The sequence below is a fragment of the Miniopterus schreibersii genome (assembly GCF_964146895.1).
Source record: "Miniopterus schreibersii genome assembly, chromosome: 2".
Classification (NCBI taxonomy): Eukaryota; Metazoa; Chordata; class Mammalia; order Chiroptera; family Miniopteridae; genus Miniopterus; species Miniopterus schreibersii.
The window spans coordinates 175642221-175668793 of record NC_138102.1 but is presented as its reverse complement, the minus strand read 5'-3'; the positions used below and the strand labels follow the sequence as shown (position 1 = coordinate 175668793).

The window sequence follows — 26573 nt, the reverse complement described above, 5'->3', positions numbered from 1 at the left end:
GCTTAAAACTGCCACAAGTAAATCTTTACTAATACTTAGGCTAAGCTTTTCATTTTCCTTCTTTTCTGTCTCATTACATGTTAACTTTTAATACAGTTTCAATGTATTGGCCATTCATAGAATGTTAATCATAAATTTCTTTCAATGGCTAGTTCCTTTATCCAACTGAGAGATAAGTACACTTTCCCATAATTTTTTATTCTCATATAATCAGAAAGTCAAACCTTACAGGATCAGGATCATCGTAATTTAAGCCTGGGTCATTTCTAAATTATAATGGCAAGGTAAAATAATCTGAAACCTACCTTGAGAAGTTCAACAAGCCTGCATAATGCCTTAACTGAGGTTTTGGTCATTGGCTTTTGCATGGACATGTAGAGATTCATTGTGGTTTTAATAATGGTACTAATACTATATGCATATAAAAAGCCCTATAAAAAATAAAACATTGATTATTATCACAAGAAAATACTTCATTTCTTTATGACTTCAATCTCTATGTAATATTTATTCTTCAACTTACCAATAACTAGTATTTTTAAAGTCTATTTTAAAGTCACCTCTTATGATTCTGAAATACTCTTCCTCACACAATGTTATACATTATTAAGTTTCAAAGCAGCCCTTAAACATTTTTTTAATGTCACATACCAGAAGTTTAATAGTGTTGAAATTATAGTGTGTAATCAGTTAAAAAATCCTTACATTAAAAAAAAAAAACCTTCAGAAAAATTATTTGGATGTCAGGAAGATACCTATTCATCTGTATCTCATCTGCCAAGCAAGAAGATAAAGGCTCTTACCTGCCTGCAGCTTAAGACAAGGCATGAGGACTTTAAGGAACTATGAATTTAAAATGAGGGTAAAGAGAGCTGCTCTCTGCCAATACCGAAATACAAAAGTATTTCTCAGTGCCAAGCCGATTTCCCCTTTCCTTTCTAGGCCAATACCCACAGTCCACCTGCTACCATGTTCCCTGCCTATGCCGGCGCTAATCAGGCTTTCTCTCCTTTCAGCCCAATAAGAACAGATTCTCTCCTACTCTTCTATTCATGAAGGAAGCACATGGGTCTTATGAAGTTTTAAAAAAATTTAGTGCTAATAAACCCAGGGAGACAGTAGGGAATGAGAAAACAAAACAAAAAATATTACTTCTCAAGTATTTTTTTCATTTAGACCCAATAAGGACCAAAAAAGATACACTTTCAGGTTAAAAATGAACCTAAACTATACTACTGTGAATATATCCAAGGAGCTGGGGCTGAAGCTACATGCCAGTGATTCTCAACCTGTCTCCTGCCCTACCATATGTGAGAGATCAAGTAGTCTCCCACCCGTAACAGCAGCTCACTAAAGGACTGCCACTCAATGTGGAGTGGAGTTTCTCTGAACCAGTAATAGCTCTGTGGTAAGAAGATGTGCTGAATTAAGAGAATTAGAAATGAGAGGCTGGCATCCTAAGAAAGCTGGCAATAATACCAAAGCTTGGGGTATTCATGCAGGAAAGAGGCACAATCTTACCTTGTCAGTTACAGGACTATAAGACACCAAACTCTATCCTAGTGCAACACTGGGAAAGGTTAAAGAGCAGAAACAAGGAACAGCAAAAGCGCAACTCTAAGGCAGCGGAAAAGGGAGGGCTTACTTTTTGCGGGGAGGAGGAGACAGAATTTACAGGCTGATGTCATACCATTCTCAGATAGATGATCAATAATTTGTGAAGGATATATATATAAAGAATGTATAGTATTCTGAAAGTCTAAGTGGGGAGGAGTGGAAAGTCTAGGGTCTGTTTCTGTTAACAGTAGAATAAATAATTTGGACCAACTTTCCCACTGACAACAACTAGAAAATCTGGGCAAAACATTTTTTTAATTTCTTGGAAGGCACTAAAGCTTTCAAGAGAATAAGGAAATGTAAGACCAAGATCTGGGAGAAGACAGAAAGTGAGAGAACTGAGCTTGGCATTTGAGGCTGCTCTCCCTTAGAGCAGCAATTTTCAACCGGTGAGCTGCAAGAATTTTTAAACATGCAATACCTGACTATTTAGTTAGGGACACTGACCTCTTTTCCCTTAGACTGTCTAAGAAAAAAATGACAACAGCCAACATAATAGTCATCCAGTGTGAATGAATCAAAATTATACCTTTTTTTATCAGATCAGCAAAAAATATATTTTTTGGTATGCCGCAGAATTCTCGTAATTAGTTTGTGTGCGCCATGAGATGAAAAAGGTTGAAAATCATTGCCTTAGAGGCATCTGCCCATTCCAAAAGAGGAAAATAAACAAAGGAGCCAAGCACGTCTTTGAAAGAGGAATTCAGGGCCCATAAGGAGGGGAGAGGGTCCCAGTAAGCCACTAGGCTCTGGGTTAGGATCCTGAAAAAATTCCCCCTAAAAGGTAGTAGTGAACTAGAAAAAACAGCCATCATACAATTTAAGTCCCACTTCAAATCATCTCAATGCATGACTGGGTTGAGATGACTTATGTGACTAGTTGTCTTAGACTAGATGTGTACCAGAAGAAAGATAACTCCTCTCTGGAGGAATAAAAACATTATCCAGATCCTCAAATTATATCTAGGGTGTTTCATATATAATGTGTAACACTAGAAAATAACCAGGCATACAAATATATGACTAATCCAAAAACAAAAGAAACAACTAATAGAAATATCCAGATGATGAAATTATTAGATAGGAGTTTCAAAATAATTATGCGAAATATGTTGAAGGAAATAAAATAAAATTATTTCAGAAGAGAACTGGAAACTACACAAAAAAGAAACAAACTGAAAAGTAAAATAATTAAAATTAAGAACTCAGTAGATGGGCTTAATAGCAAAATAGACATAGCTGGAAAAAAAATTAGAACAAAAAGAGAAAGAACAGAAAAGTACTTGAAGAATTAATGGCTAAGAATTTTCCACAAATTCCAGAAGCTCCACAAATCCTAAGCAGCACAAACACAGAGAAAACCACACCTAGATGCATTAAAGTAATACTGCTAAAAACCAAAAGGCAAATCTTACAAGGAATTAAAGAAAGACATATATTGAAAAAGGAACAAAACTGAAAGATGACTTCTCAAAAGAAAAAAGGAACCCAGAAGACAATAAAATGGAACCTTTAAAAGCTAAGGGGTGGGGGTGCAGGGAGAGACCCTACCAACCTAGAATTCTATATGTAGCAAAACTACTTTCAAAAACGAAGTTAAAGTTAAGGCCTTCAGACAAAAAACTGTGATAACTCATCAATAGAACGTCATTTTAAATGGAATACTAACAGGTATTCCATAAATAGAAGAATAAAGAGACGCAAGAAGGAAGAAAAGCAACAGAATGGGTAAAAAGGTGGGTAAATCTAAATGACCAGCGATAGAAAAACAATAACAGCAGCAATAATAATACCTTGTCAGGTTTAAAATAAGCAGAGAAACAAAATACAGAGCAGCAGCACAGTGAGAAGGGGATAAAGAGAATTAAAGTGGTTTAAGATCCTTACACTGTAAAGTGGCAAAACTACTAATTTATGTTGGAGTTAAATGAGTAAATCGTGCATCTTAAAATCTCTACAGTGACTACTAAAAAAAACAACAGTATTCAAATTCGAAAGACAGCAAAAAAATCAAAGAAAAGGGACCTAGAACAAGTGAGACAAATAGAAAGCAACTAGTCAGGTGGTAGTTTTAAATCCAAATACATCAGTAATAGTAACATACACAGAAAAAATAAAGATGATCAGATTGGGGGAAAATGTATACCACTTATAAAAGACACACATTAAATATCAGGAGCCAAAGAGGTTGCATGTAAAAGGATCAAAAAGACACACCATGTAGACTTTGACTAAAAGAAAACAGGTATAGCTATGTTATAACCACACAAAACAAACCTATAACTAGAGAACACAGGGAGCATTTCATAATTCAACTCACCAGGAAGATAATACAATTCCCAATGTAATGCACTTACTTAGTATCAAAATATGTAAAACAAAAACTGACAGAGCTACAAGGATAAATGGAGAAATCCACAATAACAGTGGGGGAGTCTAACCCAAATCTCTCGGTAACTGACAGACTATGCAGACAAAAATCATTAACAAACATGACCTACTGACATATGCAGAACACTAGACCAAACAAATACAAATTACACATTCTTCTCAAGTGTCCATGAAATGTGTACTAAAGCTGTCATAGGCTGGGCCATAATGCAAATCTCAACAAATTTCAAAATACTGAAATTATTATTGCTAAAATCAATAACCGAAAGATAAATAGGAAATCCTCATATATTTAGAAAATAATAAATCTCTTTCCAAATAAGCCACAGATCAATAAAGAAATCACAAAATTTTTAAATATTTTGAACTAACGGGTAAGAGGAATACAACACATCAAAGCTCATGAATACAGAAAAAAGTCACACTTTGAAGAGAACAGATTTAAATTATATATTAGAAAATCTAAATAAATTACAAAAAATAAATAAGTTACACAGCTCCAAGTGTAATCTAATCAATTTCAATTTTAAAAACAAAAACATACCCAATCCTTTCCAGTTTTTTTGACGTGTAACTTCTGTACATTAGATTAACAAAGAAATAACACTCAAATTCTAAGTAAGAGGATGCAACTACCTGTATAAAAACGTTACATCTATTGGTGAGGTCTTCAGCGAATTTATCCACTCTCTGCTCCTTAGATAAGAGAGATTCCATTTTCATCATCCATGAGCTCACGAAGACGTAGTAAGACTGCACATCTCTAACAAAGGGAAATACTGGGGTTACTGAGCAAAGAAAAGAAAATGTATTCCATTTCTTTGTATTGGTTGGAATAAAACATTTCCTTCCAACAGCCATTTCATCTTTCTGATTTTCAAAATACAGATATCATATATACATATGTAATTTATTCACTCAACAAATACTTACTGAATGCCTATATAAACCAGACACTGTTTCTCAGTACTGAGAACAAAAATCAGCAGTAAAGAAAATAGACAAAAATCCCCACCCCCACAAAGTTTACATTCTAAAAAGGTGCATTGTATAATAAAGAAATCAGTAATTAAACTGTCTAAGATGTCATATGATACGTACTATGGAAAATATATATCAGGGTAAAGGGATTAGGGTCTAGGTTGGTACAATTTTAAATACAGTGATCAAAGACGACTCATTGAAAAGGTGATTCTGAGCAAGACTTGAAGATGAATGGGTAATCCATGCAAATATATGAGAAAATTCTAGTGAAGTAACCAATGCAAAACATGTTAAAAACAGCACGCACATCTGGCACATTCAAGTAAAACAGAAAAAGTCAATGGAGCACAGAGAGCAGGGATGAAAACGGAAAAGGAAACCACAGAGGGACAGGGATGGGGGTTTGGAGGAGTAGGAAAAGTGCAGAGTGGGGAGGGCCTTGTAAAGAGTAAGGACTTCAGTGGAAACTCACTAAAGAATATGAGCTGAGTGACTTAACTTTGAAGAGGATCAATACATTGGCTGAAAGTCAGCTATAAAGGGAATGATGGTAAAAGCAGGAAAACCACTTAGGACACTAAAGTGATGACACAGAAGAAAGGGATGACAGCCCGGCTGAGCGTGGCTCAGCGGTTGAGCGTCGACTTAGGATCCAGGCGATTGGGGTTCGATTCCCAGTCAGGGCACATGCCCGGGTTGTGGGCTCAATCAATGACTCTCTCATCATTGATGTTTCTATCTCTCTCTCTCTCTCTCCTTTCCTCTCTCTGAAATCAATAAAGATATATTAAAAAAACAAAAAATAAATAAATAAAAGGATGACAGCTTCAACCAGAATGGAAGAGTGGAAGTGATCAGAATCTGAATATAAAAGCCAGTATTTATTGAATGCTTACCATATGCCAGCCACTGTTCTAAGTACTTTACACAAATCAACTAGTTCAATCCTCACATTAACCTTATGAGGTAGGCATTACGATCTCCACTTTACAGTAGAGAAAACTGACACAGAGACGCTATGTGCCCCAGATCATATAACTAATATACAAGTCAAGATTCAACCCCAAATCTAGGAAGCTTTCCTATCCTGGAAAGACTTAATATAGTTATTTGCAGGCTAAATGCTAACATTCTACCAATGCATCTCAAATCACTCAAGACAGGAACTTTTAGCCCACACACTGCTTAAACTATATATTTTTACTTTAAAAACTCAGTGTGCAAAGAATGGATAATTCCCCTTTGTGGGATCTGACTTTACCAACTCGTTTTTAAAAACATCTACAGTTAGATAAGGTAGAGAAATGTCCCATTACTTCTGGTCACAAACAGCTAAAGGATAGTACTTCAGGGCAAGAGCCTTCCTCTCTGAAATCAATAAAAAAAAAAAAAAGAGACCCACTTAAGATGAGAATCCCACAGAGGTCATTGGCTAGCCACACTGCCAAGCAATCTGATATCTCAAGAACTCAGTCTGGCCCGGCCGGGGGTGGCTCAGCGGTTGAGTGTAGACCTAGGATCCAGGAGATCGGGGTTTGATTCCCGGTCAGGGCACATGCCCGGGTTGTGGGCTCGACCCCCAATCGGGGGCGTGCAGGAAGCAGCCGATCAATGACTCTCTCATCATTGATGTTTCTATCTCTCACTCTCCCTCTCCTTTCCTCTTTCTGAAATCAATAAAGATACATTTTTTTAAAAAACAAAAAAAAAACAACTCTGAAGAGGGATTACATCAAAATTTACAATAAATGTGTTTTAAGGTCAAGCCTTACCACCAAATCTGAGAAAAAAATTTTTCCACTGAGCCAGGATTCCATTAGACAAAAGGTACTAATATTGTACTCTTGGCTTCACCTAGAATGGTGCTACAGTGTATTATTTGACTTGTGGGTGACTCAATTTAAAAGTCTGGAACACACAGAAAGAGCAGGGTCCTAAGGTAATGCCTCCACTTTTTAAAATATATATATATCTTTATTGATTTCAGAGAGAGGGAGGGAGACAGAAACATCAATGATGAGAGAGTTATTGATCGGCTGCCTCCTGCACGAACCCCCACTGGGGATCAAGCCCCCAACCTGGACATGTGCCCAGACCGGGAATCGAACCTCCATCTCCTGGATCCTAGGTCAATGCTCAACCACTGAACCACGCTGGCCAGGCATGTCTCCACTTTTGAGGAGGAGACTATGATCAGGACTCAGCAGGAATATAATGTACAGGAAGGACCAAAAAGGTTATGAGCAAGGACAGAAGGAAGGGGCCTAGACTATGGAGCCCTCCCTGACAGCAATCATGTCTATAACATCATGAAGAAGGCTAACACAGTCAAGAGTATTCACTCAGTTTTAGATCAGAGTATGCAGGATAAAGCAGAGGTCTGTCTGTCACTTTGCCCATCACCCATACATCCAGACACCAGATGATCTTTGTCTCCTCTAAGTATATACAAATGAAACTGCTTCAAGTTTTTAAAAGTAAGTTAACTGACAAAGGGAGTCCAAAAATGGCCACGGGTCCTGTCATATCGTCAGCTTCATTTCAAAGTACAAACAGGAAAAAAATCTCCTACCCTAATATAAAGCACTAAACAGTGTCAACACCTATAAGTCAACGGGGGGTTTGAAATGAAGGTTACTACCTCTATCCTCTAATGTCAGTATTCCCAGTGTCGAAATGGTTGTGAATGAAAAGCAAAATGCAGCAACCTACAAACCTTGAACCCCAGTCAAGAGGTGGCTGGCGCACCTAGCCAGTTGGGGTCTAGAGTATAGTGTGGGGCAGGGGAATGTCCCCAGATGCTTCTTCCTCATTTACATAATGAACTCTGGAGCATGACTGGGACAGCTCTTAGTCACCCTTTCAACTTTTTCTAAACTGTTAGACAAAGCTCATACTGATCACACCATTTCACCTCTCTTGGGTTTCACTATTAGTGGAGTTTCTACAGCAGAATTGCAAGAATGGAAAAAACACTGCCCCCTTTAGCTCCATGGAGCTGTATAGTCACTGTGTATCTTTAAAATCAAAGAATTTAGAAACATAATATTTTATCACGTGGGGGTCTTTGAAAGTCAACTTATTCAATCTTCCACATACAAGACTCGCTTCCCACAGCACCTTGGACGTATGGTCATCTATACTCTGCCTATACAGGTCTAATGAAAGCTTACATTACCTCTCAGAGCAGCCTATACAACGCTACCTGTTGCAGGGCTCCAGAATAGGATGGGTATGGGTTTTGCATGCCTTCTCTGACACATACTTAGCTGTGTGGCCTGGCAAAGTTCATGTCTCTAAGCCTATTTCTTATCTAAAAATGGGATAAAAATAGTACTACTGAGTAGTTAACATCTTATGCTCTAGAGGTGGACTGCCAGGCTCTGCCACCTATTAGTTGTTTAAATTTGGACAAGTTTAACCTTTCTACGCTTTAGTTTTCTCATCTGTAAAATGGCAGTAACAGCCTGGCCAGGCATGGCTCAGAGGTTTAGCATCAACCTAGGAGATCGCAGTTCGATTCCCAGTTGGGGTTCATGCAGGGTTGAGGGCTCAATCCCCAGTTGGGGGTGTGCAGGAGGCAGCCGATCAATGACTCTCTCATCATTGATGTTTCTCTCTCTCTCTCCTCCTTTCCTCTCTCTGAAATCAATAAAGATCTATTACAAAATAAGTAATTAAAATAAAATGGCAATAACAATCATATTTGCCACATATCATTTTCTGATGACTAAAGGAGACGATACGTATGAAACTCATGGATTAGTTGCTGGCTTATCAAAAGTACTGGATGAATAATAGCATTTATTATTTCCCACCTAACACTGTTACAGGTTTTACATAAAACACTGTTTAAAGCCTTGAGTACAATGCCTGCTAAATATTTAAGAGCTCGATAATGTCAGCAGTTATTATTAATATGTCATTTTCATCTTTTGGTTCTAGTTCAATATTCTGAAGTCAGAGATCAAATGTTCCTTCCTTAACCTGAATGCCCCTCAAATACTTACAGATATCCACCACATCTTCCTCAGATTTCTTTTTTAAAAGCCAAACTATATAGACTCTTCAATGAGTCTTCAAAGGGCATGGTTCTCAGGTCTTCTGACATTCTGTTCAGCTTCATCTAGGGATACCGCAATTTGTGACCCTCTTAAAATCTGGCACCACCAAACACCAACTATGACCTGACCAATAAGAAATCGACGGAACTACCAATTCCCAGGGTCCAGATATCATAATTACTATTTTCCATAACCTGGGTATCGTTATAAATATATTCTAAGTATGTATCGGCATTTTTAGCAATTGTATCACACTGTTAAAAGAATATTAAGCCTCTTATAACTAAAATACCCACATCTTTTTAAAATTACTGTACTAAACCTGGTCCCTGTTCCCCCATCTTACTCAATTCATCTCTTTAATCTAAACCCAAACTTAAGGTCTTTTTACCTTCCCAACTGTTTCACACAGTATTAGAGCTCTGAGATCTCTGCCATAAGTAGTCCTGCCTGAACTGAGCTGTCATTTTCCACTGACTTTCATCATGAATTAGAGGAGTGCTAAAAGATGCTTTAGAGTATCTCCTAGATTTGACCTACTCCTTTCCCTCCCCCATTGGGTAGCAGTGGCCCAATTCTCCCTAGACAGTCAAGATCAACAGAAGGTGGGTAAGTATCCCTATTATCCTTTAAACATGTCAGAAAGAAGCTGTGTCCAGCGCAGAGCCAGTGGCAGAGTCCTGTGTACTTCACTTAAAATCTTCGCCCAGGTTATGTGAGTTTAGCACTGTACTCAAGAAAGTGCAGTAAATTTAACTGTTGATGCTAGGTGATGAGAACACTGAAGCACTTTATATTTTCTCTATTTTGTGTATATTTGAAAATTTACAAAATAAGTTAAACAAAAAAATAAGATAAATATCAGAAAAAACAAAGTTAAAAGCATTCTTTTAGGGAAGACTAAGGTACCAGGGATAATTATTTTTCCCTTTAAACCTTTAATTTTTAATTTTTTAAATATGTACATACATTACTTTCATAAAAATGAAGGTGTGTATCGAATTAAAGTCAACTCCTCCAAAAATCATCACTGAATCATGACAATGTTTTCATGTCATCAAATGACATCTGCTGTAGACTTCACTTTAAACAAAACTATTTCATGCATTTAATAAAAAGTATGTGTACTTGTATGTGTGCATATATATGTACATGTGTATATACATGTATATCTGTATATACATATATATCTCCAGAAAGTATAATTTACCTAAATCTTAAATTGAGTTTAAGCCTAAAAACAAAAAAAAACTCCTAGAAAATAAACCTCCTAGAGACCGCCCAACCTTTTCTCTGTATGTTTGATTTTATAATTCATATACTTTACATATATTTAGATTCAGTATAAGATTTGAAAATATAAAATATCTAAATATTTTCATTACGGGTACCTATTAAACCTACTTGGTAAGTGACTGAGCTTTCTGCTGGAGGAAAGTATCTCTGTGTATTTTAATGGCTTGAAGACTTTTTCTGTCTAGAAGTTTGGCAGCTGCTGGTATTTTCTGGATCAAAAAATTATCAGGAAACCAAATAATATTAGCAGTTAGAGTGATGGCTGGTACCTGAAATAGTAAACATAAGGGGAAACAAATCATTAAATGCAGGCTAAACAATAAGTTATTTAATAGTTCTATAACACACAATAGAAGACTATTTCAAGAAAAATTAACCATGAAAAACACTCATTAATATATTATGAGACAGATTATCCTACTGTGGCACAGAGTTATGGCATTCCTATAGCTGGTACAGAGCATGACGAGAATTTTATTCTGCCTAAATGTTAAACAATATACACACACTCATGAATTTTAAGATGAATAAATATATGCAAAAAAGCAAACAGAAATTCTCGTGACCTTCACTTTCACTCTGTATTAGTGAAAAAATAAAACATAAATGCCCACGATGGCTGGGTTCTCATGGCCACGTATCACCTGATTCTTCACACAAACTAGAGTTTCAATCTTTCAATCAGGTGCCACACCATGGAAACAGCAAAGACATAGGAAAAAATGTAATTTTTGACTCAATAATGAGAATGAGTGGCAACAAAGGGGGAGAAAGGAAAAAAGTAGTAATAGGAAGTTAATGTATAGGAAAAAACCTGGAAAACAACCACTAGTATGTATTTATATTAAGTGGAATTATAAGGCATTTTCATTTACTATGTTACTTATTTCTGGAATGCTTGTGTTTTTTAAATGAATATATTTTTGTAATTATTATTATAAAAATTACTGTTTTTGTAAGCAGAAACAGAATACATTTTAAAATATCCACTTTTAGCCAAACTTTTTCATCTACTCAAACTGAAAAAGTAAAAGTTTCAAGTTCTTACCTTCTTACAAATGTCCAACAAAGATTTATAAAACTTTTTATCAATAGTTCGAAAAATTTGAAAGTGTAGCACAAAGAGCCCACAAGTTCCAACGTACTTGTCTCTCTGGTCAATTTCAGAAGGCTCTCCTTATAAAATGACAACGTAAGAGAAAAACAGAACAACTATATTTAAAATTCTACTTTCGAAAAAAATGCAAACTTTATAAACAAAAACCAAAAAATGCACTTTACATTACCAAGTCTGGCTTCTACATTTGCAAAAATTGAGCGAATGCTATGTGCAAATTCTTCTGCAAAAGTGCTATTTTTTGACACAGATACTCCTCCATTGAGAGAATCAAACTGCTGCTCTATACAAGCCTAGAGAGGAAACATTTAAAGAGAAAGTTAGACTCTCAATAAGCTATTAAACAGATTTAAATACACTGTGTGATAAACAGCTACATTCATCATTTTAATTTTACTAACACTGAAGTTCAGGTTTTTACCAGAGATCTAAATCCTTTTGAATAAAAAATTCACATGTACTTACAAATCTGAGTACCAATTATGTGACATAAAACTGAACCAAAAATCTATACTTCAATATGAAGAGATACACTGTGTTGTATAAAAGATAAATCTGATGAAGCACTGGAAAACATGTTTTATTATTTACTTTGCACTTTTAAAAACAGAGTTTATTTTTTCTGTTTACAATTACTTTCCTAGCACTTTATTATAGCATATGTAGAAACGTCTCCTGGAAAAAGAATCAATGACCAAAAAAATTACCTTCTGAATCTAAATGCATTAAAAGTTAAATTGATATAGCCCGGCTGGCATGGCTCAGTAGTTGAGAATCGACCCATGAATCAGGAGATCACAATTCAATTCTGGGTCAGGGCACATGCCCGGGTTTTGGGCTTGATCCACGGTAGGGGACCGTGCAGGAGGCAACAGATCAATGACACTCTCTCATCATTGATGTTTCTCTCTCTCTCCCCCCCCCCCTCTCTGAAATCAGTTTTTTGTTGTTTTTTTTTTAAGTTAAACTGATATAAACAAGAGTTGGGATGAATCTGTTAAAATTGGGGTCATGTGAAATATAAATTAAAAGTAACCTTGAAGCAGATATTACATGAAATATAATGTAATTTCCAGTACACACTACCCAAAGCATTGCTGTTAAACAGAACTTTCTGTGATGACAGAAATGTTCTACATCTGTTATTATGGCTGGCCACAAACTATCTCTGGCTGTTTTTCCTCCTAGCCTATTGAAATTATTAACATGTAAGTCTAAGGTATACCGATCAATGACTGATCAGTGTGATGATTAAATTACAAGTGGCTATTAAGTACTTGAAATGTCAGTGTGGCAGAGAAAATGAATTTTCATTTTAGTTAATTTAAGTTTAAATAGCTGTATGTGGTTTCGAAGCTACCTGGACTATGAAAATCATATTTTCTGAACCTCAGAAGAATTAAATAGACTTTTAAAAGGTAGTCTTACAAACCTAAATTTAGAGGCAAACAACACAATACTTAACACAACTGCTTAGATGTTAATCTTTGAATAGCTTTATCCTTTTACATACTTAAAAAAGAACCCTCACTCCAAATACAACTAGTACACTAACTCTGTTTGCTACTAGATATTGAAATAACTACATTTTAGTACACTAACTATGCTTTAAGACAAAGCACTTTTAAAGAAAAACATATTCAACAGTATGCTATAGAAGTATCCTACTGTAATTCTGAACTAGGTCAACTAATATAAGCCCATTTATTCTACTATCATACAGCTCTCATACCTGAAATATCATTCCATCAAGCAACTGTCCTTCTAGCTTCAGCAAGAACTTTTCAAATGGCTTTAGTTTTTCTTCCTGAATTCCAAATTTTGAAGGATTGTGATGAACAGATTTCAGTAACCTTGTGGAAGATCAGAAAAAAGACCGTAAATTTGCCTGGTAAATGTTTTAATTAAAATTTTTCCCAGAAATCAAAATTTTGTATTTCTTGTGTAGCTCTACACATTTGAAAATCTGAACCAAAAAATCCTAATACATTTAATTTTGTAATCATGTTTTATATCATTTTAAATTCAGATACCTGGTGCTCTCTAGATACCAGACATTTAGTAAATATTTAACATTGAATTAAATAAAATGCCTTGACTTAAAAAAGTATTGGAGTATACAATGAAATAAAACCAAATTCAGGAAAAGCAACTGTCACTTGAATAGAATCCAAGGAAAAAATAAATCTGAGTCCTAAGGTAGTCAAGACTTAAGATGTTTGCCCTGGCTGGTGCGGATCAGTTTGCTGAGCATTGTCCCATGCACCAAAAGGTTGCCAGGTTGATTCCCAGTCAGGGCACGTGCCAGGGTTGCTGGTTCAGTCCCTGATCAGGGTTTGTGTCAGAGGCAACCAACTGATGTTTCTCTCTCTTCCTCTCTAAAATCAATAAAAATATATTTAAAAAAAAAGAAAGACTCAGGATGCTTTATACAAGTATATGATACTCTCAAATCCATCTAAAATTAAAGAATGGTCATTATCTTCATAAAAACATCTGACATGAGATCCTTCTAAATATGTATTTCTAGGTCTTTTACAGATCTGTACTATTTATTTGTTTACTTTTTACTAATACAAAAAGAATATTTTAATTGGCTCACCTTTTGTACATAGTCCAGTGGTCTTTTAACGTGATATGATTATCAATAATTTCATCCAGGGTAAGCAAAACTGTTAGCAGCTCTCCCAAATGCTCATACATAGTCTGTCAAAAAACCTTTAATTACCATTTAATCACTAGTTAGAAGTTAAGCTTCATGTGGATTTTTAAAGTTAAACACATTTTAGCTAATTACTGAATTAGTTAAAGCAGTAGATAAATCGGTTTATTAAACTACAGGTGAAACTACTGATCATCAGATGGAATAATTAGCTTTAAATAGAGAAACACTTTGCCCAATACTTCATCTCTAATTGTGATACTGCAGATTTATTTCTCTCAAAATGCTCCACTTGAAGAATGTGCATTGGCCACTACCGGGGAAAACTATGAGTTACACTGACGGTGGGTCAGTAATGCCTCATGGGCTTCGGGAGTGAAACAGGACAAGTTCCAACACCCTTAAGAGTCCTGCTGTAACTGTACTCCCGGGTCACACAAACTCCAAAGCAATACAGTAAAAACTCGTTTTCCAGATCAAGTTAAATTACTTTTACCTGAAAATGAACTCCAGTTGTCTCTATAATTTTGGGTGCACCCCTGTAATAAAATAACACCCAAGTTAAAATAATACGCTTTTTATTTTAAGGAAAACACATAGCAGCAGGAGCCCTTGGGATCTTAATATGAATTTATCTTTATTTAGGCTTTAGTCCATAAAACTTAAGAGATCCAAGAAATTATTACCTTTTCCACTTTCCCAAGAAGGGAACTAACTTATACATACAGAGTCTGGGCTACCCTTGCCTATACCCAACTCAGTGGGTAGGGATATGACAATACATGGTCCATGTATAACCTCAGTCACTTAAACCTAAAGGACTAGCCAGGAGGGAGGGAAGGAGGGAGGGAGAGAAATAACTGATACTCATTTCTTTCTAAACTATTAGAATTTCCCAATTCCCAACTAGAATCCTTGTTATCCTACCCAAACTGGCATTTGGGAACTAACCTTCTCTTCGGTCAGCTTTATTTCCGAGCTGTCCTCCCTACCGAGAAGCAGTGACAACAACAAGGAATACACCAAAATCAAAAGCCCCAGGGTAGCTCAATCTTACTTTCTAGAGACTCAATTTACTCAACAGTAAACAATTTAAAATAGTACTTATAGCCCTGATTGGTGCGGCTCCGTTGGTTGGGCGTCACACCGAAAGGTTGCTGGTTCAAGTCCCAGTCAGGGCACATGCCCGGGTTGTGGGCTCCATCCCCTGTAGGGGGTGCTCAGGAGGCAGCCAACTGATGTCTCACTCTCACATCGACGTTTCTCTCTTTCTCCCTCTCCCTCCCTCTCTCTAAAAATCAATAAAAAACATCTTAAAAAGAAATAGTACTTATATATCAAAGCGCATATATTCTACAAGATAGAATGTTTTAAAATTAAACACAGAATCAAATAAATTTCTTCTTTCTTGGGCAGGGGTGTGGTGCTGAGGAGTTACACACCAGGTACCGCAGGGGTTGGGAGAGCTATGCACTATTCCCTTGTGCGATGAGGAGTTTCAATGAAAGGACAGAACATAAATACCTGGCTGAGGGGAAAACATGAGAATGAGAAACAGTTAACACTGTCTTCCAGTTTATTAAAGAGTTAGGATGTAGCACGGTATATAAAAACAACAATGAATGTATTAGTAAACAAAAGAACAGTACCTAAATAGCTTTGGAATCTTGGCAAGTAATTCCTCTAAGCCTGTTATCTCTTCTCATAACTGAGAATCCCTAGTCATATACCTAACAAAGTTATGGTAAGATTTAATTAAGTACAGTCATGGGCTACATAAGCACAGTGATACAGTCTGAGAAATGCATCATTAGGCAACTCAGTCATTGTGCAAACATCATAGGGTGCACTTACACAACCCTAGACGGCATAGCCTACTATACACTTATTCTATATGATATAGCCTATTTCCCTGTGGGGGAGAAAAATAATTTTCCCTCTACTCTCTGGGTTCTTGGCTATGACATCCCTATAATAAAAGACAGATTTTATTTTAGTACAGGGAGGGAGAAACTCTTACAAATGGAGATTTCTCTTATAAATGTAAATGTCTTTTGCAAAAATTAACTTATACTTGGTTTTCAGAGCTTCTCCCAAGTTGTTTTTTAAAATTAATGAGCCTAAAATAACCCTTATGCCAAACAGACATATTTTAGGGGTGACAAATTCTGTTCCCCTACAGCCCCTAGGCTACAACCTAGGATGCTACTGTACTGAATACTGTAGGCAACTGTAAGACAATGGTAAATATTTGTGTAATACATTGTACTATGATGTTGTTATGGGTACAACGCCACTAGGTGATAGGAATTTTTCAGCTCCATTTTAATTTTATGGGACCCACCATCATATATGTGGTCCATCAATAACCAAAATGTCATTATGCAGCATATAACTATAGTACATGGGGAAAATTTTAAGTGTAAACTATTAATCATACAAAATAAATACTTTATATAATAACAATGGTGAGTATTTTATGAAAGTTTAATCATTTTTCATGATTTAGGGCAGTGGTCCCCAAACTTGGAAGATTAGAATTATTCACAAAATTTTTTCATATAGATTCCCTAACCCCACTCCCAAAGACTCTAGTTAAAGAAAAGTCTCGTGTGATTCTAATGAGTCTGGGAACCTCAACGTAAAGGGGGAAAGGAATAAAAAAACATGGTATGTTAGCCTTTTCCTGTATAATCAAATTTCTTTATGATTATTCTGTCCACATTCTCATTCAGACAGATATGGGTTCATTCACCATGGTAGAAACTGTCTCTCATTAACCTATCATTTAATTAAACACATCAACTAGTATTTGAAATAGGATGAGTGTTCAAAGAACGCTGAATAAGTGAACAAAGGAATGAATGAGTGAACAAAAAACTATTTCAGGTAATTAGCTAGTTTTAGAAAAGCATTTCCTGTATCTCTATTATAAATGCAAAAATATTTCTAAAATCCATTACTTGTTACTGATATAGAGGGCAGCCAACTGATGGACTACATTCATCACCACTTCATAGCACCTCGTAACAAAACAAGACAGTTCCTGAAATGACAAGTTGGGTATATGTTACAAAGTTGCTTTTTAAATGTCACCATTTCTGACTGAATTTTAGGGTAACAATGTTAAAAAAACAAAATAGTTTTCCAATAAGAACTCCAGTTAACCTGCAGCCAACTTTAAGCATCCCTCGAGCAATCCATTTTTAACTCACCTCCTGCATCCCAAGGTCATTTCTACCTCTCTGACCCCACATTTCATTCATACTTCTATTTTAAGTCTTATGTTTTACACATGTAATTCCTAAATGACAGAGACTGTCTCATTCCTTCTTTGAATATCCACTGCCTAGCACAGTGGCTAACCTTCAACTCCTTCTCAATAAACTTCTGTCCTATCAAATGAACAAATGAATGAACATCTGAATGAATGAAGAGGTGCAAAAGCTGCCATTTTATAAAGAATGACAATGAGAGGAAGGGGTCTGGAGAATCACTCTGACATAATTTCAAATGTTTACCTTTAACCTTAGTTTTAAACAGCCTTGGCACACAGCAAGTGAAATACTAATCATCCCAAGAATACGTTTGTGATTAAATAATTAACTTGCATCTACCATGTCCCACACCTCCTAAAAATTGTTCAACAGTTCTCAACTTTTAAACCTATAGAAACAGTATGTATCCTAACATACTTAAAATGATTAAATCTACAGCTGTTCTAAATTTTATACTCTATGAGGACAGGAATTTGTTGGTTTTGTGCACTGCTGTATCCCCAGCAGCAAGAATGGTTTGTAACATGTGCTACACTCATAAAACATTTGTTGAATATTTAAAAATGGAATTTTATGTAGCTATCGTTGGGATCCAAAAACAATTTAACATTTTTGAAAATGAAAATAATGCATTTCAATTTTACTTAAATAGCTCTAGTTTTACATTTCTTATTAAATTTCTAAAGGTTTAATAAAAGCAGAGAAAAGAACAGAAAATGCAGGACAAGCAGCACAAAATAAGCAAAAACAAGTCCAGATAATAGAGTATAAAAAAAGAAATAAAATAAATTAGCCAATTAAAAGACTTTAAGATTGTATTCTAAAAAATCAAAATCCAGATACATATATGCAGTTTTAAAGAAACACAAATGGCCCTGGCCAGGTGGATCAGTTAGTTAGAGCATCGTCCCAATAAAGCCAAGGTTTCAGGTTTGATCCCTGGTCAAGGCACATAGAAGAATCAACCAATGAATGTATGAACAAGTGGAACAACAAATCCTTGTTTCTCTCTCTCTGCCTTCCTCTAAAATCAATCAATCAATAAAAATTTAAAAAATACACACACACAACTAAAACATAATGACACTGAAAGATTGAAAGAGTGAAGAGAGATAAATCCAGAAAACGTTAACTCAAACAGCTGGGGCAGTGGTATTAATATCAGACAAAAAAGGCTGTTAGCATTACTACAGCTAATTACTATATATAATATTTATACAATTATATATTATATACATAATTATCATTATGTATAGCTTAGAGGGTCACCATATAATGATAAAAGATTCAATTTATCAAGAATTATTAACAATTCTAAACTTGTATGCACCAAATAAAATATCTTCAAAATAAGAAATGTGAAATTTGACAAAAATAGGGGGAGAAACTGACTCAATCACTGGGACCCTAGAAATTACATTTCTTAAACTCCTGCCAGGCAGGCTTCCTATTAGGCTCTGCCAACAGGTGGCACTAAAAGGAGACTAGAAGGCAGGAAAAAGACATCCTATTTCTTACGGTTTTTAATGACAAACCCAGGCAGAAGCAGTTCACCCCAGCAATGGCAGACTGCTCCAGCCTCCAGCTTCTTCCACCACTACAGAACCAACCTCATATTGCCCTCACAGAGGTACCAGCAACAGCCAGGCAGCACTAATCCCTAAACAGTATAAGTGCTAATTCCAGGGAGCTTCTCCAAGCTCCCAGATTCTGGCAACCCCAATCTTTTCCCTTTTCCCCCCTAGATGTAAAGGTTATCTCTGCTTCCTCTGGATTACCTTACTGTTCTTTTTTCTTTCAGCCCTCCAACTCTTATGTAACCAACTATCTACATTAAATAACCTCTTTTGAAATATCTTGCATGAATTGCTTTCTGGACTGGACCCCAACTGACCCATACCATAACAGAGGATAATTTCAACAAAATGCTCTCAAATTAGGTCAAGTAGACCAAAAAAAGTAGTAACGATATAAAAGATCTGAACAATATATTAGCATGCTTGAGTCAATGAAATAATCAAATCTTGTAACCAACAATCAGAAGGTTGGTGGAACTATTGGTATTATTACCTCATCTCCCAATTTTTGCTTTTGTCATATTGTACACACATTGCTCTTATGATGGAGAGGTGACAAATAGAAGCTACTTCATTCTTTTGAAAAAATTAAACCAAAAGACCTAGAATAACTAAAACTTTGCAGTGATAAAAAGCTTATCTAAATTGAAACATATGGCTAGAAGCATCAAGTGCAGTTGCTTTAAACACCTCAATATTGCTCATTTAACAGCTTAATCATCTCCAATAACAACTTTTCCTGACATAAATTATCTTTTCTTACCTGGTACAAAGTTTAAATTATTTTCAAAGGCCTAGTGACAAGTTGTCCATAAATAAAATTATATAAAAAAACTTATTTTGATCTCTATTTCTCTAAATATGCTATGAAAATCTTTTAGGAATTATGATCTCCTTAATTATAATCCAATGCCAACTAAGTGTCTTACCCTCACAGTACAAATTTTTACCATTTGAAGGTTTCAGAAATCTTTTTTTAATTATGTGTAATTCACTCAAACTTTTCAAAGAAAAACCTCAATTAAAAATTAAAAATCAGTTACCTGTAAGAATGAAATAAATCTCCCCATTTGAATTTGGCAATCACCTTCCACCATGCTAGAATCTGTGGCTTTAAAAGGCAATATGAAAAACTGTATTTCAATTGTTTTTATATAAACTCAATCAACATCAAAAAATAAAAATATTTTAATTAGTACATCTTCTAATCTGCATAGCATTAACAGAATTTTTACACTGAAGAGAAAAATGAGAAAATCGTTAATAACACAATTGAAAGTAACTATCTGTTTCACTATTTAATAAATTCAAGGAAAATTCTCATCTAGCTACAGTGCTTTGTAATTGATAAAAATATCACAAATAGACTAGAGAATTTGCTGCTGCTTCATCACTCAGGGGTTTTTTTCACCTGTTCACCAAACAAACCAACAAAAAATCTGAATGCTTATTTTCTCATACTAATACATTATGATAGTCCTAGAATTGTCTGCTAACTTTTTGTTCATTTAAATATCAAAAAAGGCATCACGACATTCCAATGTGAAGTTTTAAAACTTACCTCCTTCTCCATAAAACAAGAGACCATTATAAAATTTAGTTTCAGCCTGTTTAAAAAAAATTAAAATAATTTTACAAGTTGCTCTTTTGTTTTTAAGTTACTAGGCTCTCTTAGTTATCCGTATTTAATATTTAGCAGAGGACTACACCACTTAGACACAAATTCACTTAAATTCAAAAACTGCTTACAATTCAGCTAAATTCAATTTATCTTTAGAGTAACAAAAATATTACTGATAGTCAAAGTTATCTCTTGATTTCTTTAGCCTTTACTTTGTCTTATCAGACCACTCTAATTGTACCACACCCTACCATTAGTGCACAGAAGACTAACACAATGTAGATCAAAGCAAACATATGGTATCAAAAAGAGAAAAAAAAGATGGAAGTTTACCAACTTCTTTCAGAGTTTTGATTGTTCATGGGCAAGGAAACACAAACTATTTTAAAAATTCAAAGCTTTTTAAAAAAAATCAGTTTTATCTAGAAAGCAAGTACATACGTCAGGTAACACAGACTTCGAAGGTATGCAGACCCAGACGCAAACTGTTACTACCAGTAAGATGTTAGGCAAGTGACACCTTCTTTAAACCTCAGTTTCCTCATCTATTTCTCACATACCTCCCTGGGTTTGTTATAAATATTCACAGAGTTAGCATGGTATTTGTTACATAATAAGTATGCCATCATTATTACTACTATTACTTTAAATAATTCATTCAACATTACATAAATATTCATGCACAATGTACACATATAAGCAATATTTGCTTTTAAATGATGTTTTTAATGTCTTAAGAATAATTACCTCATATTTTAATTTCTTGATTTCACAACAAAGTGCGGCATAAACTGTGATGACTTTGTTTAAGACCTAGTTTCATGAGTAAAAACATAAAAGAAAAAAGTAAATTATAGCAGATAGCTAAAGTATTTTTTTTTAATTCTTAGGTTTAGGTATCTGTACCTTGTTTTCAGTCTTTATGAGTTCCAACAGGGAAGACTGTTCATAAGGCAAAAGCTATATAAACAAGGAAAACAACATTTTTTAATTTGACAAGAATCACTGAAATCTTAAATACACAAATTAGGACTAACTCTATTTTATTTAAACTTGTGGTAGGCCTTATACTCAGCACTAGCACCATACCAGATAGGGAGTGACTACTAATGGGTACAGCTTTCTTTTGGGGGTGGTGAAAATGTTATAAAATTGGCTCTGGTGCTAGTTGCACAATTCTGTGAATACACTAAAAACCAAAGAATTGAATGATATGAAAACTATATCTCAAGAAAGCTGACTTAGGACAGTGTCTAGTACATAATAAATGCTCAATAAATGTTAGTTATTAAGTGGTAACAGGCTATAGTTTCAAAGATAAAACAAGGTCTGGAGTGGAAATAGAGCAGGAGTGACCTATTTTATACATTAAAAAATAACTCCCACATTAAGATTCTCTAAATAACATAAAGGGATTTTTTTAAAATGATGAAACTATTCTGTATCTTGAGTTACACGAGTATATATGTTTGGCAAAACTCACTGAAAAGTACATTTTAAATCTATGTGTTTCACTATATATAAAATAACCCCACCCAAATATTCTATTACAACCCTCTTCGTTTTCTTGATTAAAAAAACAAAGAGTTGGAATTTGAGTCATTTTTGACACAAAAGGCTTTGAGTTTGTGTCATTTTTTAAAAAAACATACAAAAATACCCGTACGGCTTAGAGAAAAGGAAAGTAACAATTTTTCTCCATGTTTCTTTCAGTTCTCTAGATCCCAAATAACCTATGTTCCATTTTTAACAATTATGTTTTCAAGATATAGTATGTCCGGAAAAATGTATGCATAAATAAAAAAATAAAACAAGATCAAACCTTTAATGCTATAGGATCAAGATTGAAATCCCAAACATCTCCAATTGAATCATCCAGTGCATCCTCAATTCTTCTCAGTTGAGATGTATACTCCTCAAGAAATTTCCCATAATTCTTAAGCTGAACTTCAGCATGAATTTCTAAATTTAAATTTTAAAACAGTGAGAAGTACAAAAATTACAGGACATTTACTTCAAATAATCTCACAGCAAAGTACACAGTAAGCAATTAAATGTATTATTCTGGAACATCTTAATTTATGGGAAACAGTTTCAAAGTTAAATAATAATTCAGCTTTCAATATTTTCCAGATAGATAAAATAATTGTAAAAGCAGGTTTTGCCATATACATATATATATATATGTCATCTTAAAACCAGCTTTAGAGTATTATGAAAAAGTCACTATTTCATTTACCCTATAATCTAGGGCTATTGAACATAAAATAATTCCTTAGACAATTCAATGTCCTGATTTCTATGTTTTAGTCATAAACGTTTTTGCCCCCCCCAAAAAATTATGACCTGAATCAGATGAAAAATCTGCGTTGTCATACAACCAAAATTTAAAAGCATAATTCTTAATTCTATACATAGTAAACTGTTTTAAAATACACCTACATATTGTTTTTAAAATGTATTTAGACCTGCTTCATCATAATGAATATTATTCCTGTAATGTCCCAAACTTAACAAGATATTTTATTTTACTATCATAATAGAGTTGAAAAAGCCAGTAAAGAACACTAAGTACAGAACACTGGGTTGATATTTACAGAACTTACATACTAATAGATTCTAAAGAGTCACTGGAATAAACTGAATAATAAAAGGTATACATCAATATTAATGAAATATTCCACCTTATACATAAGAATACATTACTATTACAAAGACAGCAAATTCAACTCCAACTCAGATTTTTTATTAATGTGAATAACCTTATTCAATCTCTGTCTCCTAATAAAGGTAAAATTTGTCCCTCCTCAAATCAGCAATGCAAAGCAAACTCTAAGGTAACGTATTTTCTGATTCATAAAGATAAAGACCTAGCTCCCCATCCTCCCTTATTTTGCAACTAATGCACTGAATCAGGTGGATCGATTTAGTTCATTAATGTTCCTATCTTATTATAGCACTAACCTAGGCAATTCTGAAAACAATTACTCTACATGATTCAGAGTCCGAAAATTAATGAAAATCAGGCACAGAGATGAGAAGTCATTTCCCTACAGCTTAACTTAAAAACTGCTTGAGTCTCAAAATCCCAAGTACACGTCTAATTCTCAGTTACATGGAAAATTACCATAGCTATATTTAACCAGCTAACGAGTTCTTAACGACAAAACTACAAAAACATGCCAATAGATTACTTATTTAATCTGCTTGGGAATTCACAAAGTAGCAGGCAACAGAAAACCTTGTTGGTAAAATAAGCAATAGCAAAATTAGTAAAAGTTAAAAAGATCTGAAATAAGAACTACATGGTGATTCTTCAGAGTGAAATTCCAAAAACCTCTTTACATGCTTATCTCTTTCAACAGACTGCATTCTTCGTTTTATCTCTGTATCGCTAATACCTAGCATAGTGCCTGGTACATAGAAAATGTCTGCTGAGTAAATCTGATCCTCCTACTCTAAGATGAACCATTTTCAAACCCAGTAACAGATTTTTACTCCAATTTTTGAAGATAAAAGTAATGAATCCTTACACATAAGAATTCATTACTTACTCCAAAGGCAAAGTAGGGGACCTTTGCCCATAAAACTTCATGACAAGGTGCAGTAAGTAGAGAATCCTCTCTCTCCCCACAAAATTAAAGGATTTTGTTATTACCACTACAATTGTGTGTGTTTTTTCATGCTGCATGGAAGCTAATATTTTGTGGAATGTTTTATGAAAAACTGCACACCGTCCTGAGTTAAACTCAGGGTTTTTGAGAGTAATAAAATGTAACTAGATCTAAGTTTGTAAAATTAAGCAAAATTTACATTCAATTTTTAAAAATTACATTCACCTTTTGGAAAAACTATTAAAGAACAAATTCACAAGTAGTATGTCTCAATATCACTATCACTTATGCAGATTAATGTCACCAAAGATAAGAAACATATTATCAATTTGTATTAATCTCAAGTAGAGTTTCACTGAAATAGTTAGCTTAGCTTCTAAATTTTGCCGCATGGGCTTGAATCTGTTAGTTTCTTTTGGCTGGACTTGCAAGTTAAATCAGACAATTCAATTTTATGAAGCAAATTTGAAGCAGATTTGCTGTAATTTGTGAAACCTTTCTGGCTGCAATGGAAACTGCAGGACATCACTTTTATCTAACGTAAAAAAAAAAAAAAAAAAGGCATGGAAGAAAATAAATTAGCATTCACGTGTTTTTGTTTGTTTTTTTGGAGTTCTTTTTCCGCAATATTCTATGGTTATAAGAATGTAAAGGAAAAACCACTCAAACTTCCAAAAAGTTTGCTGAGGAGGAAAAAAGGAAAAACAGGAACCCGAAACAGGAACCCGAACGGCAGCCTCTTCTAGAAGTGAACGCTCTGAAGATCCGGCGAGAGCCCCGGCGTCCAGGGGCAGGGCCAGCCCGCTCCCGGGGCTGCGGGGCCTCCCGGACCCGCCCCGCCCGCGTCCCAGCGCCGCAGAAAGTGGACGCCGCTCCCTCGTGTGCACCGCGGGTTTACCAGGAGAGCCGCCGCCCCGAACCCCAAGCTCTGACCCGGCCAGCCTGACCGGCCATTGCTGGGAACCCCCGACCCCGAAAGTAACGCTCGAGAGCGCTTTCCCCTCACACCCCAAGGGGCAGAGAGTGCCCCTAGTCGGAGGGCTGCGCAGCCACCGCGACACGGAGCCCTCCCGCAGGGGCGCCGCCAAGGCTGAGGCCTGCGCGGCAGCGTCCGCCCGCCGCTCTCTTACTCTGCGAGCCGTCGTCAACGCGGTCGAACTCCCAGTCCGGGGACAGCGTCTCCACCGCCATCACCGCGGCGCCTCCCTCGGTCACAGCACCCACCAGCCAGGATGGCTACGGCGGCCTCACGCCAGCGGCTGTCACAGCACGTGACTTCCGGCCCTGGCCCCGCCCCTGTTCGCGAGGGTCGGGTGGGCTTAAGGCCCCTGCCGGCCGCGGAGGCCTCTGGGAAAGCGAGTCCTCCGCGGTGATCGGGGGCGGCTGCCATGGCGGCGGCGTCCCTCGCGGTGTCCTGTGTTTACTTGGGCCTCGCCACTGTTCACTTTTCGTCTCATGCCACACCGGTAATCTTCAATTCGCCTTCCTGTCTCCCGGCCATTTTTAATACCTGGGGAGTTGCTCCCTCAGTCTACCCGAGAAAGGGCAAAATTGATGGGCATGAGGGCCTCCCAGGAAGGCGTGGTCCTCTTGGAAGTCGCTGTCCAGGCGCTTCTTGCAAGAAGCCAGTATTTCCAAATCCCTCCCTGTCGGCGCCGTCAGAGACATGGCAGCTTTCCTCCTGCACGCCCTGTGCGATTGCTCTTGAGAAAAATCTGCCGTGCGAGAGGAGTCGCTTCACGAGCGCCCGAGCGAGGGATTTTACTGCCCGGCCTGCGCTGCCTTCGCCCGCGCTCCACCCCTCGGCAAAAAGGCGGAGGCGGGGAGGGGGCGGAAACGCTGAGTAAGTGTATTTTTAAATGCTCGTACCTGCTACCTGGCTTTTCCGCAGCTAAGGATCTGTGTTACCCAGAAACTCTCTACTAATAACAATGTTCATGACTGCCTGGTTTTTAATACATACTGATGGGGAAAGATCTAAATGTCCATCAACAGGGAATAAGTACGTCAAGTTTAATCACCCGTACTATGAAATACTGTACCAGATAGCTATTAAGAGAAATAAAATAGATTTATATAGGCATAAGGAAATGTTAATTGTTTCAACCAGTATTTAATCAGAATTTCCTCTGGTTGATATATCACAGTGACTAAAACCCTTCAAAGAGCTCAGTTGTCTGGTAAGGGAAATTATTAATATATTTTAACTTGGGCATCGACAAAGTACAGTTGGCAGGTCTGCAACTTGGTTTTGTAAATAAAGTTTTATTGGAACACAGTCATGCCCATTTATTTGCATATTGTCTATGGCTGCTGCACAGTACAATGGCAGAGTGGAATGGTTGCAACTGT

At 36.1% G+C, this 26573-nt stretch overlaps 1 protein-coding gene across 3 annotated transcripts in view; it reads right to left on the bottom strand.

Moving 5' to 3' along the window:
- The window catches only part of WASHC4 (WASH complex subunit 4), a 51873-nt gene extending 26366 nt beyond the window's left edge, over window positions 1-25507 (bottom strand). For 2 of the 3 annotated variants that reach the window (XM_081129055.1, XM_081129057.1), the window contains exons 1-15: window positions 25352-25507; window positions 22430-22569; window positions 21514-21567; window positions 21355-21420; window positions 20548-20593; window positions 20030-20097; window positions 17095-17177; window positions 14628-14670; window positions 14072-14175; window positions 13202-13322; window positions 11639-11762; window positions 11401-11528; window positions 10461-10621; window positions 4645-4771; window positions 306-431 (exon numbers count right to left, since the gene is read on the bottom strand). In XM_081129055.1, coding sequence (XP_080985181.1) covers window positions 306-431; window positions 4645-4771; window positions 10461-10621; window positions 11401-11528; window positions 11639-11762; window positions 13202-13322; window positions 14072-14175; window positions 14628-14670; window positions 17095-17177; window positions 20030-20097; window positions 20548-20593; window positions 21355-21420; window positions 21514-21567; window positions 22430-22569; window positions 25352-25412 — 1452 coding nt within the window. In that variant the 5' untranslated portion in view covers window positions 25413-25507. The remainder of the gene's footprint in view (window positions 1-305; window positions 432-4644; window positions 4772-10460; window positions 10622-11400; window positions 11529-11638; window positions 11763-13201; window positions 13323-14071; window positions 14176-14627; window positions 14671-17094; window positions 17178-20029; window positions 20098-20547; window positions 20594-21354; window positions 21421-21513; window positions 21568-22429; window positions 22570-25351) is intronic. The other variant, XM_081129056.1, reaches the window with a different exon arrangement.
- Window positions 25508-26573: the final 1066 nt, after the last annotated feature.